Below are 12,746 nucleotides of genomic sequence, written 5' to 3' on the forward strand. Positions count from 1 at the left end.
CAAAGACATCGTGCCCTTGAACACTGAGTTATGTGGCTTACTCTGTCACAGCCATTTATATCTTTAAACTCCAATCATATTCTTGCCACCAGTTGGCTCAGGCCATCCTGGTATTTCAGATACCACTACTTACAGGTGTGTAACTGCTTTTTCTCTCTCTCTTTATAAATCTAAAGGAAAGTATTTACCTAACAAATAAAACTTACTATGTACCTGACACTGTTCAAGCACTGTACATAAGTCATCTCTTTTAGTGCTCACGACAACCCTATGAGGCAGGCCCTGTTGTTATTGCGACTTTACAGATGAGGTAACTGAGGTACATAGTGGTTAGGTAACTGGCTCAGGGTCACAGACCCCAGGGGACACAGCTAAGACTTGAACCCAGGCCACGTGGCTCTAGAATTTGGTGTAACCACTGTGCTGTCAGATTCTAATGATTTTTATTTTTAGGCACTTTCCCATCAAGCCAAATTTAAATAGATAAAAAAGGCACAATTCCCTCACCTGCTAATGAGAAGCTAAAATCAAGTAAAGTAGAAGCTCTGAGAATAATGTGAGAATTTCTAACCCAGAAACCACCCCCACCAGATATCCATCCAAGCAGCTGGAGAACAAGGAACACTGTGCATACAAAAGCGCAAGAGTGGGAGGACCTGGTAATTACCTACACGGATCTGTGACTCGGAGCCCTGTAGGTTAAATCCTCTGTGTTTCATAGGCCTAGTAACACCGCCTTCTTACAGAAATCTATAGGAAGATTTTTTTTAAGGAAGCATGTATGTGTGACTAGATTTCAGCAAAGCATTTAACAATATTTATTTAACAATAATAGTGCATACATTTCAGAACAAAGGCCATGCACAGCCTTCCTCAGCTGGCCACCACTTCCTCCCAGCCTTACCTCTGAGCTCCTTACATGCCCAGCCCCTCCCCCAAAGTCAACCTGATCAACCTTGTCTCAGCCTCCAAAACTCAGTTCAAGGTCACTTCATTTGAGGAGCCTTCCCTGATGCCTCCCATAGAACAAATTGGGGTTCCCTCTCCTCATCCCATGATACCTTGTGCCCCCACCTGACAGCAGGCATGCCACACGAGTGTGGTTATTTTTTAGCCAGACAGTTCTGCCGAGTGGTGAGAGTCCCAAGGGCAGGAATGGTGTCTCAGTCATTCTCCTGGTATGTAGCACACCGTAGGAACAGAGTCAGTCTTTGTTGGATGGAGGAATAAATGTATAAAGGAAGATTCCACAGTTTTGTGTTAAGAATATAATATTAAATAAAAGGTTACATATACACACAGGAATGCTCACATGTGCACATGCATGCACATGCACATATACACTCCCATACTTTGTTTCAAGAGGTATGTTTAATTTTTAGTGGCATGGAGGACTAAATACCCAAGAAAGTGTACTTCCCAATGTGTCTTGTAGAAGTGGAAAGAAGAGAATCACAGAGTTACTTAATGTAAGGTGTCTGTAAATCTCCTCTCAAGTCATACCTGTGGTCTGAATGAGGCAGATGTGTGTCTCTGTGTGTGTGTTTTAAGAGCATTGGATGAAGTGCTTAGATTCCTGCAGTTACCTGGGTTCAAACCCCAGTTCTGCCGAAGGTTACTTAACTTCTCTGTGCCTCAGTTTTAAAATGGGGCTAATAACAGTACCTTTTTTTTAGATTTGTAGGTATTAAATGAGAGTACATAGGACAGTACCCGGCATAAAGTGAGTTTTATAAATGTTATCTTATATATTACTACGCAGGTTCTACTGTGATCAATTAAATACAAATTTATTTTGAAGCATTACTGAGTTCTCATAGCAGCTTTTGTATATCAATTTAATTTAATTATTTAATTTAATTTAATGCTAAAGGTACAATGGCTATCTGTGAGACCCCAAACCCTGTTGATGTTTAAATTTGGTCTTTATTCTGAAAGAGGTTGGAAAGTGCTGGCCCAGGGTTAAATCCTCAGGAAATAGTTACCTCCAATGACAAGTACAATCTGGGCATCATTAGGTTAGATGTGCCTCTAACCAGCTTTGTAGAGCTTTTCACTGTGCTGGGCTGTATTTATTGAATAGGATATCAAGTGGAAAGCCTGCTAGATCCAGAATTTTATAGAGGTTCCATGGACTGCTTCGTGATTCATGACTGTGTTTTCATTTGTGGTGCCTCAGAGCACCAGGAAGATCCACTTGTGGCAGATTTCATAGAAGATCTAACGCCTTCCACTTTCAAGATTCCTAATTCTAGACCTACTGTGTAAGGCAGAGAGAGATGTTTACTATATCCCAAGCCCCCAGAAGTCAAGATAAAACAAGGCCTGGAAAGAGAAAGATTCCTAGCGAGGCTGCGAAGTGACAGCTGAGAGGAAGTGTGTTCTTCTGATCCCCAGGCTGCAGGCCCGGGTGTGTGAGGGGGACCGAGGCCCTCCAGTCTGGTTCCTCTTGGCCATTCCCTTGTTTAGCACCAGTGTGTTTTGATATTTAGGAAACATCCCAGCCAAGGCAAACTGGTAATAAAATGGCCAGTGGTGTGAAGTCACTTCCTTTACACATTCTGATATGGGAGGTGGGCCATAACTTTTAAGATAGGAAAGCTAAGAGAGACTCAGAATGAATCTGTAAATCGAACTTTGCAGAGCCTGCTAAGGAGGACATCTGAGCCTGGCTGGGTTCTAAAAGCTAAAGGTCCCTTCATTAGTAAATAACCAGATATTAAGGCTGTGCCTCAGGCTTGGCTCAGGCTCGCAGATAACAAAGCCAGTGCCTTACCCCTAAGCCATCAACTCACCACAGCAAGGCTAACAGGAAAGAGGATGCTTTAAGGTGATAGCGCATGCTCCGAGGTTTGTGATTCTCTTTACCAAGCTCCTGGGTGAATGCTAGGAAGTCAGTCCTTGAACTCAACCATTTCACAGGCTCCCAGCACCATCCAGCTGAGGAGGAGCCAGAGCCCCGGGGATGTGACAGGCTGCTGCTTTCAGGAGAAGGCACCTCAGCCTACAAGGACATGCACCTCTCCAGACACCACAGTGCCTTAGCAAAATGTGGTTGAGGACTAAAAGGGCAGACTTCTGGGCTATGCTGTTGTAAGTTTTCCCAGGAAACAGAACTGACACACATTAGTGGCAATATGCAGCCATGTCACCTCATATGCACTAGCACTCAGTATTGACATTCTCAAAAATGTGCCAATTTGATATATTGGAATATAATATTATATCTATCTTTCCTAGGGGAACAAAAGGTCCTTGAGAACAGGCCTTTTGTCTGTTGAGATCATGGCCTGGTATTAGTAAGTGCTCAATAAATGTGTGATTGAATGAATGATTCAAAAAATCAGTCTGGATTCGGGATGCTGGTCTTTGCCTCCTCCAGCTCTAGTAAGGGACTCTGCCCTGCCCAAGGCCTATGCTGCACTTTGGCACCTGCTACCCTGCAGCCTTCACCTCCCAGCCCTGCCATGGTTGCTGGGTGACCACTTAACCAAGGAAGGCCAACCAATGTGATTCTCTCTTGAGACTCTGAGCTAAGAGGCACAAAAAGGACATGAGTTGGTATGGTCTCTGTGGTAGGTACAGAGTAGATGAATACAAACTGCTGCAGCCGAGATCTGAGCAGTCGCCCCGGGTCCTGCACTCCCCATGGCCAGGCTGCTCAGCATTGCTGTGGATTCTCCAAGAGCTGACTCCTTAAAAGGCTGGCGTGTGCTAGGGTTCTGCTCTTGCAACAAAAGGTTCCTGGTGGAGATATCCTCTTTGCCAACCTCACAGATGGACAATTGCAGCCCAGAAGAGTGATGGTCAGATGGAAAACCAGCCCAGCACCATGGGCCAAACCGAACATGATGCAATGTAACAAAGAATTATAGGTATACAGTTTGTCACTTAGATTACAAATCGGAAGTCTGAGTATAGCAGAGTGGGTGTTTTCTTTAAGGAAGTTCATCTTGGTAGATCACGGCTTTGTCTATGCTTATGATTTACTTTGATATGTAAAAGTCACCAATGTTACCTGTTGGGCCCTAAGCCCTGTGATGACAGGCCTCATGTTCAATGCTCATGGGTATCTCCAGGGCCTAGTGCAACGTCTGCCATGAGGTAATACTTAATCAACGTGAGCTACATGAATGTCACAACTAAAAAGTGGGAGAACATTAAGGCTTCCAAAGGCCTAGATGTTTTTTGAAAACCCATGAGTTGTGTCACTTGCCTATTCTTTCAAAGGTGGTGGACACTCTCTTCACCGAGCCTGACTTAAACCAAGCCCCTGCTTCACCCACTCCATGCTCTCCTTTGCTTTACTAAAACATCTAGATCCTTAGCATGCAAATGCTTGGTTAGTTGGCTACTCTTGTTCACAAGTCCATTTCTGTTTTTTTTACCAGTTAAACTATATGTTTACCAAGAAGACATTTGTGTTTGTTTCAAGCCTGTTTATGCTAGTTGCACTCATTGTGTTTATGTAATTTAATTATGTGTTATGTAAGCTAATGACATGTCAATGCATAAGGAAAGAGCTGTTGTTTCTCCTATAAGCTGAGTGTTTGGGAAGACCTGCTTGATAAAGGGGACTAGATTAAAAGAACTTCTGTAGAATTAGGAATGAATAAGAACTGTAAGAGGCTAGGGCTGTGTGTATGTGTGTGTGTGGGGGTGAAATGTACAGGTCTAGAAGAATTTATGCCACTTACTCTGCAAGTGTTTAAGAAATCAAATCTGGAAGTTATAAAGGGTGCAATATGGTTACCACTCCTACAAATAAAATGATGCAGGATGTCAATATATGAATCCATCAATACTGACAGCAAGAGCATGTGAAACAACATTTATCCTTCCATCATGTAACACACTCTGAAATTCTCTTTTCCTTTTTTCTAATTTTATTTATTTTTTCCTTTTTAAATTTTTTCCTTTTTTTTCTTTTTTTCTCTCTCTCTTTTTTTTTGGTGGAACATCTTACAACTAATGCCATCTTGAGTTTAGTAAACAATAGTAGATATAATGATAGTATCATTATACTTTCAACACATACTTTTCATGGTGACCATTTCATTTACTTACTTTTGAAATTCTCTAAGTATTTCAATCCCATTAAAAAATGTTGTTCATGACCCACTAAAGTGATTTTGTGACTCACAGTTTGAAAAGACACTGCCTTACTGCCACTCCTTGATTGTACTGATGGGACAGCTGAGGTTCAGGGAGATTTAAGGTCACACAGCTAGTGAGTCAGAACTATGGTCCCTGATTCTGTATCCTCTGGCCTCTGCACTGCCCTGAGCAACCTTCCTTCTGACCCAGCACAGCTTCCTTTGCAAAGGCTGCACATTCCTCTAAGCACAGAAACAAGTCCCGGCACACACGGATATATGTGCTTTTATCCCCAAACTGTGACACACCAAGTCTCTTGTGCTAAAGACACATTTGGAACAGTGAACCACGTACCTGAGCAGAACACGTGAGCCTTCTAATTTTAGAATGACTGCAGCTCCACATGGGAAAACTCCAGACAATGGAATGGGGAAGCAGTTTGCATTCTGAGGAGCTTTTGTTTGGCAAGATGAGCAATAAACAGATCCCTGGCTTGCTGGCTGACCCCTGTTCTACCTGTTTTCCAAACAAGTAACGCCTTCCAAGACTTTTTCCTGTAATCATCTTTGCCCTCCCTGTGTGCACTTCTGGCCCAAACTCACCCTCTCAGCAAAGTGAAGCCCAAAGTCCCCACCAAAATCTGACCACTGTCTCTTCAAGTAAGCTGCTAATGGTGACCTTCCCCATGAGTAACACCACTATGAATTTTCCATGTTCTTTTATCACCACTTCTGACACTAAATTAACCAAGCCTTCAAACACTCCCTGACTCCATGTGGGTGTCATTAGACACAGGCTAGAGGAAGGAGCAGTGGTTCAGAGGTGTAAAGAGCCACCCTGGGTACTGTGATCATGCAAAACAGAGAACAGAGGGGAGCCCGGAGCCTGGCTCGCAGGTGCCTGAGCAAAGCCCTCACCACACCCCTCAGTCATTAGAGTGAGTCTCATGAAAACAGGAGAACCAGATGGGCAGCCTCAGAACTGTGCAACATTTAGGAGGGTTAAGCAAGGAGCCACCCAACAACTTAACTGGGTGCATTCTGTCCCTTTCAAGGAGCATTAAAAGGTGCCTTTTGAAGAGAGGTCATAAGTCCTTCCTCAGGAGGGTGTGTTCTGTGCTGTAGGTACCATTGCCCTCGCCCTGCCTCCAGCTAATGTTTCTCTGCACACTTTTCAAATTGACAACCAAACAGATACACCTTTTTAGTCCTGACTCCCAGACTGTTGATTTCACTCCTGTGTAGCTTAGGTCATTACGGGGCTCTCCTGGGTTCCCATGCTGTCTTTTCACCTGTATGGTGGGCTCCTTTAGGACACAGACAGAGAAGGACTGCTTCTTTGTATAGTCTCAGCCACTAGAATGTAAGAACCCATATGTAAAGTAGCATCTGGTTCCAAGAGAATTAAATGCATGACAGTTGCACTACCGCCTCCCTACCTTGGGTCTATGGCAGGCATTTCTGCTGCTCACCACTGTACTGCCTAACAACCCCAAGGTAGCCTAATAATCCTTAACCAAGCTTTCCAAGTAGCCCCGCCAATTCATAGAATGGTCATATGAAAAATCTTACAGACGATTCCTGATTCAAGTCCAACAGATGAGGAAACTTAAGATCCAAACAGGAACCAGATGAATAATTTGCCCAGGGACTTGGTAAAGCCAAGATCAGCTGAGCCCAACACCCAGGTTTCCTGACCTCTGGCCTAAGACGTACATCCCTCCAAGTCCCACTCAAAGCAAATGTCTGAGAAACATATACTGATGACAATAATGTTGGTTTCCTATGCCCCTGGCATCATCTACCCTCCACATTGCAGGATCTAGGAGAGGGGAGCCTGGAAGAAACCACTGAAGCTTCAAAAAGACAGGCCAAGGTTAACTGTCAGGTAATAAGACCAGGGAACTTTTTTTTGCTTTCAAAAAGCACAAGAAAGCCACATGGGATCAGTCCCTGTCCTTTATGGTCAGGCACCCCCCTTGATTGGCACATGGAGTTTGCAGTTTTCTCTCCACGCTCTCCATCAACATGCTCGAGCTTCATTCTGAGCACGCCTGCAGTCCTTCTGCTCCCGTACTGTCATTCAGGGACGCACCAAACCCTTCCCGCATCCACTACTGCTCTCACTCCTGTCAGCTCTTAGAATGAAGAGACCTGCATGTTTATACCATGGGTGAAGCCCTTGGAGCTTTTGTCCTAAAATGACACATCTTTCTTTACACCTAAATGGATTGTTCTGTAAGTGAGCCCACTGACATCCAGAGTGAAAGGGGTTAGGAGGGGCTCGGATGTGGAAGTCAGTCACACAGAATATAAATGAGCACATTTTACAAGATCAGTGTTCAATGTAAAAGTAACATAAGTAGAAAGCAAAATATGAAGACATTAAAGGAAATGCAAATTGAAAGAAGTGACATAAAACCGTGTGCAGCATCACCTACCCTTATATTTGAGGACCTCACAAAAAGAATCATTGTTGCTTTTGTGGTGTAATGGGTTATGGTTTTGTTCTTAAAAGTCCTTATCTGTTAGATAAAAGCAATATTCACAAATGGGCTTTGCTTTAAAATATCCCAGCAGAGGGAAAAATCAAAAAGAGGGGAGAATAATGAAAGAAAAATGACAGAGTGATGCTAATTGTTGAAGCCAGGTGATGGGTATGTGGGGGTTGATTTCACTACTATTCAATATTTCTCTTCTTCTGTGTATGAAGATTTCCTTAGTAAATGTTTTCAAGTAGTTTTGCTTATTGAATTAGCCAAGAGTGAAACACACACACACACACACACACACACACACACTCCAGTGCTGGGGCAGTGAGTGTGACACGTGGCCCCTGGTTGAGTGGCATCCACCACTGGATTTCAGCCTAGCTGGACAGAGTTGGGGGAGGTGGTTAGGGCCTAAGCAGTCCTCAAGGACAGGAAGGCTATCCTAAAGGAAGAGACAGTTAAGCAAACAAGCCCAATTCAGTGTCCAAGTGGCTGTGACAAAGTCATCACACCGTGAATTTGTCTCCTAGCCCAGCCCTCTCTGAATTCATGTCTGAGCCCAGCAAAGCAGGGCCGAGAGTAAGTAAAAATGGAAAGAGCCAGTCCATTAACCTTTCTGGGCACAATTCTCATAGCTCAGTAACCCATCAAACACAGGTCATTGCAGAGGCCAGACAAGCGGCCTCCCTCTCTCCCTTCTCCACAGACCAACAGCTCCAGGGCCTTGAAGTCCTATGAACACTAGAAGTTATGGCACTGCCCCCGTTCTCACGCTCCACACTGAGCCACAGGGTGGCACTCAGCCTGTCACAACATAGCAGGGGCAACTCCTGTTTCCTGATTGTGCATCCTAGTGAGGACAGTGAACCTCAGGGGCTTGTTCACATCAGAGACACTCTCACAGAAGCAAGTCCAGGAAGGAAAGGTAAAACAGGGGCTGTCACCACCGCAGCAGGGACAGTCATTTCTAGATAGCAGGTCCTCCCATGTCTGCCCAGGGAAGACTGGGAAACCACAAAGGACCTTGGCAGGAGCCACACCTGAGGGAGTAGGCTCAGGTTCAACACCCCAAGGCCTTTCTCATCTGTATGAATGGATGACGATGGGAGGAATGGCAAAGGAACCAGGATGACCCCCTCTTCATGGATGGTAGCATCAGCATTTATCGTTGTTGCAGCCTGTCACCCTCAAGTGACACCTTCACCTACCAGGTCCTACAGTGAGGACCAGGAGGGGCTGAGGATGCACCTGGCAGGGGGTAAATGGATCCTAGGAAGGGGGTGGGGACAAATCTGAGAACAGCACAGGGGAGTTACTAAGTTATCCCCCACCCCACATACTCACATCTGAACCTTTTGTGATGTGGGAGGTAATTAAAAAGTGAAAGAACTGCTTTATGGAAACTCCAATAGGTCCAGGAGCCCAGAAGCACTGGTACACCCTTCCATCCCTGTCCCCAACAAAGCACAACACAGAGGAAGAAAGGCATTGTCTTCTGTGTCATCATGGACCACCAAGTGGCTTGGGCACCTCGAGGGTTCAAGTGCACCAAGGATAATAGCTCCAAGGGGAGCTTTGGGGCTGCAGAAGCAGTGGTGCCTGGTGCGAGTGGCAGCATTACCTCCAGTAAGTTTGGAGGGAAAGGTCTGGCAGAGGAGAAAAGTACCAGGACAGTGTGTGGTTGGTTAGAGAACTTGTGAATACATAAGTGACATCCCCTTACACACACACACACCCTGACACTGCCCTGAAATAACTAGGGAGACAGACAGGTCAGGGGCCACTGCAGGAACATGGGAGTGTAGCCCACGTCCGTGAGGGGACAGTGAGACCGGCAGGCTCACGCGTGCTTTGCTGGTGTAAAAATCAGCTCACATGCACTTGGAAAGCTATATTTGGTGATTTGCACCAAGGGTCATAAATACATTCATTCTTGCTCCTGGAGAAATAACCTAAGGAAAGTATCCAAAATAAGGAAAAAGCTTCTAGGCATGAAGACATAGCATCATAACTTAAACTGAAGGCAACATAAATATCCAATGGGGAATGTTTATTTCAATCACACATGTCCATTTTAATGGAACATCATGACATTCTGAAAGGAAAAAAAACTAAGACTCTCTAGCAACATGGAAAAACACACAACTCTAAACCTTGAGTTTAAAAAGCAGGAATCAAAATAGCTTTCTCACCATGACTAATTGAATAGAAATAGTAGTGCACACGGACAGAGGCCAAGACCAACGTGCAGATGCGAACAGGGATACTTCTGTAGGGCTGTGACCCTGAGCGGTTTGCCTCCTATGTTTCTCAAACGTTTCAAATGTCAAAAGACAAACCAGAAAATACCTACACAAAGATCGCCACGCAGAGGCAGACAAAAGGGTTCAGGAATCTGGGCTCTTGTTTAGATGGATTATTAGATGAGCTAGTTTTGAGTTCTCAGGTTGTTATGCAGACTCTGTTTTCTAGCACCCTTGCCCACACCGACCATCTGAACAGAGAGCTGGGAGGGGGCTGGCCGTGAGTGAGGGGGGAGAGCATGGATGTCGGGGGGGATAGCTCCCTCTGGCCTGCAGTTAAGACCTCCCAGGCGCACGATCTTGGCCCCTGGGATGCAGGGCAGAGATCTCTCAGGGGACAGCTGGGCGCAAGCTTGGCAGGTAGGAGCCCCAGAGGGAAGTTTAGAGCCCAGGCTCCACACACCAGTCAAGGTCTGCTCCCTGCCCACCCCCACGTGCCACCCCACACCAAGAGGATGAGGAGATGGGACTCACCACTCAAGGAGGACGTGGTGTTCTCCAGGGCCTGACACACAGCCAACAAGACACCTGTGTTGGGGAGAAGGAAGGTAAGAGTCAGTTTGACAGCACCTGACTTTCAGGATTTGAGGGCAGGGCTGGGGAAACGCAAAGACTGGGAAGTTTTACAAGGTGGCCAATAGGCAGGCTTGGCTACATAATTTGGGGGGCTCAGTGCAAAATGAAAATGCGGGGCCCCTTGTTCATGGAGCAGGAAAACTGCCTTTAATGGTACTAAATGTAAAGCTTTTTTCTTTCTCCCAGGTCTCTGTCTCCACCGGCCATTATGTTTCTTGTTTTTGTTTTTAAATACAGTATAAATATTTTTGTTGTGGTCAACTATATATAAGATGTATTGTTTTGGCCATTGTCAGTGTCGAGGTCAGTGGCACTAACACATTCACACAGTTGCGCATGTCATGTGCTGTGCTTGCTGTTTATGCCACGTCTCTCTTTGCAGCACGAGGATGACTGCAAGGCGAGCAGAGCCCCTCACAGGCACAGGAGGCACCAGCGACAAAGTGTGCAGGTGCACATGGGCCGCCAACTGCAGTTCCCCTCCGGCCAGGAGCTGGTGGATATGCCGTGACCCAGCTGGAGGCAGGGAAGTCTAGTGGGGCATTTCTTCTTCCCAGGGCCCAGATGCCCCACCAGAGGCCAACTGGGGACCCCTAAGTATATTACAACTTCCGCACCAGGATGTACTAGGTACCTGAATCAGGGGTAGGGGAGAGGCTCATGCTTATCTATAGTAATGCACTGAACATGCTGTAGCGCTGTCATCCCAGCACAGGGACAGCTGCCACCAAGCCCTGTCCCGAGAGGCCATGGGGTGCCTGCCCCTAACCTCTGCCTTTTTGTGTGTCCAGGTCCTACCCAGAGGAGGCAGCAGGTGGTGACAATGGGTGGGACCACATGCCCCCATGCACACTGCGTTGTCCAATTGCATGTCACTTATAAAACACAAATTTAAAGACAAAACTATTAAGAATGTCCAGGCTGCAACCACAGCATTAACGCCATGCTTAGGGCCCATCAGAGTGAGACTCTGTGGCTACACAAGTCACACACCCATGAAGCCGCCCCTGCCAATGGATGACCTTGTGTGCCCTGATGTTACAGTAGCAGAGGTTTCTGGAAACACTGAAACAAATTTCCAATGAAAAAGGAACCTCTTGTGAGTTATGCAATGAGTTATGCAATCAGCATGAACTAAGTTACAATGACTTCCTAAAACTGAAATGCGAAAGATGCCGTGGTGGCCATGCAGAGTCTGGACAACCTAAGGGTTAGCCCAGAAGGCAGATGAATCAAGTCATACAGAAAACAAGCATGTTCTTTACTGGTACCCCCTCCACTGCACAGGACCAGGGCAAACCCCACCGACCAGGCAGGTTGAGAGGACCCCTTTCCTCTCCACTCGGAGTGTAGAAAAGGGAGCCCTTGACTCTAGGTGGAGAAACACATTTAGAACAGATAAAGCAATCATGCTCCAACTTTTGTTTAGGCTCTGAAATGACAAACATCACAAAAACTTTAGGCCACATTTGCAGGAGGCCTGGCATGGATTTCCTAAAGGCTCCTACAGACTCCTGGAGAGGATATTTGGGGTGGAACGGGGTGGCGGGCAAGAAGAGAAAATCAGTAAAATCACCACATCTTCCCTGTACGATTCTTCTTGCTGCTCAGTAGACACTAATTTTGGAAGCATGGCTCTTAGGGTTCCCCTGGACATATGTAAAAGGCTGAGTTTGTGATCTGTACACCCTGCGTTACAGTGAGGCTTTCCTGCCAAAGCCAGAAGTCTTAGTGGTTCCACATGGCCAGATAGGGACCTGTCACACTGACTTTGCTGGCACTGCCACAAACCACTCAGGGCCAAAGTCAGCCAGTAACATGCAGTAACATAACAACATGGGGATGCTTTGCATACCTCTCTGCCAGAAGAGCCACTGGCCAGTCCCAAACCGTCCCTGAATGAATAAATGATCCTGCCACTTCCCTCCCTGTCCCCGTGTCCCCTAAGTGGGGGATAATACAGTTTCTGAGCTCCACGACAACCTCTGCTTGAACCAAAATGAGACGAGAAAGCACATCTTGTGCACCTGCAGCCAGGCCGGAGCAGAAACAGCTGCTCCCTCTGCTCCTCCTGTGTGAGCTTCATAAAGGTGTTTTGGCAACTCATCAGGGTCTGCAAAACCACCGTGGTCCACAGATGAAAGACACTGGGTTTTTATTCAAAATCTGAGAAGTATGAGAGGAGTTCCTTTGCATACCTTGTCACGCCCATGGAAACAACTTCTTTAAGCTCTGGGCTTCTCGCTGCTCCCTAGATTCAGGTGTGACTGCAGCTGGGG

At 46.0% G+C, this 12,746-nt stretch overlaps 1 protein-coding gene across 2 annotated transcripts in view; it reads right to left on the bottom strand.

Annotated features, from left to right (window-relative positions):
• The window catches only part of TGFA (transforming growth factor alpha), a 138,268-nt gene that overhangs the window by 55,105 nt on the left and 70,417 nt on the right, over nucleotides 1-12,746 (bottom strand). For both annotated transcript variants that reach the window (XM_045828470.1, XM_045828469.1), the window contains one exon: nucleotides 10,366-10,419. In XM_045828470.1, the coding sequence (XP_045684426.1) occupies nucleotides 10,366-10,419 (54 nt within the window). The remainder of the gene's footprint in view (nucleotides 1-10,365; nucleotides 10,420-12,746) is intronic.

This window comes from Phyllostomus hastatus, unplaced genomic scaffold (genome assembly GCF_019186645.2).
Source record: "Phyllostomus hastatus isolate PE091 unplaced genomic scaffold, TTU_PhHast_1.1 phas_scaffold_78, whole genome shotgun sequence".
Lineage (NCBI taxonomy): Eukaryota > Metazoa > Chordata > Mammalia > Chiroptera > Phyllostomidae > Phyllostomus > Phyllostomus hastatus.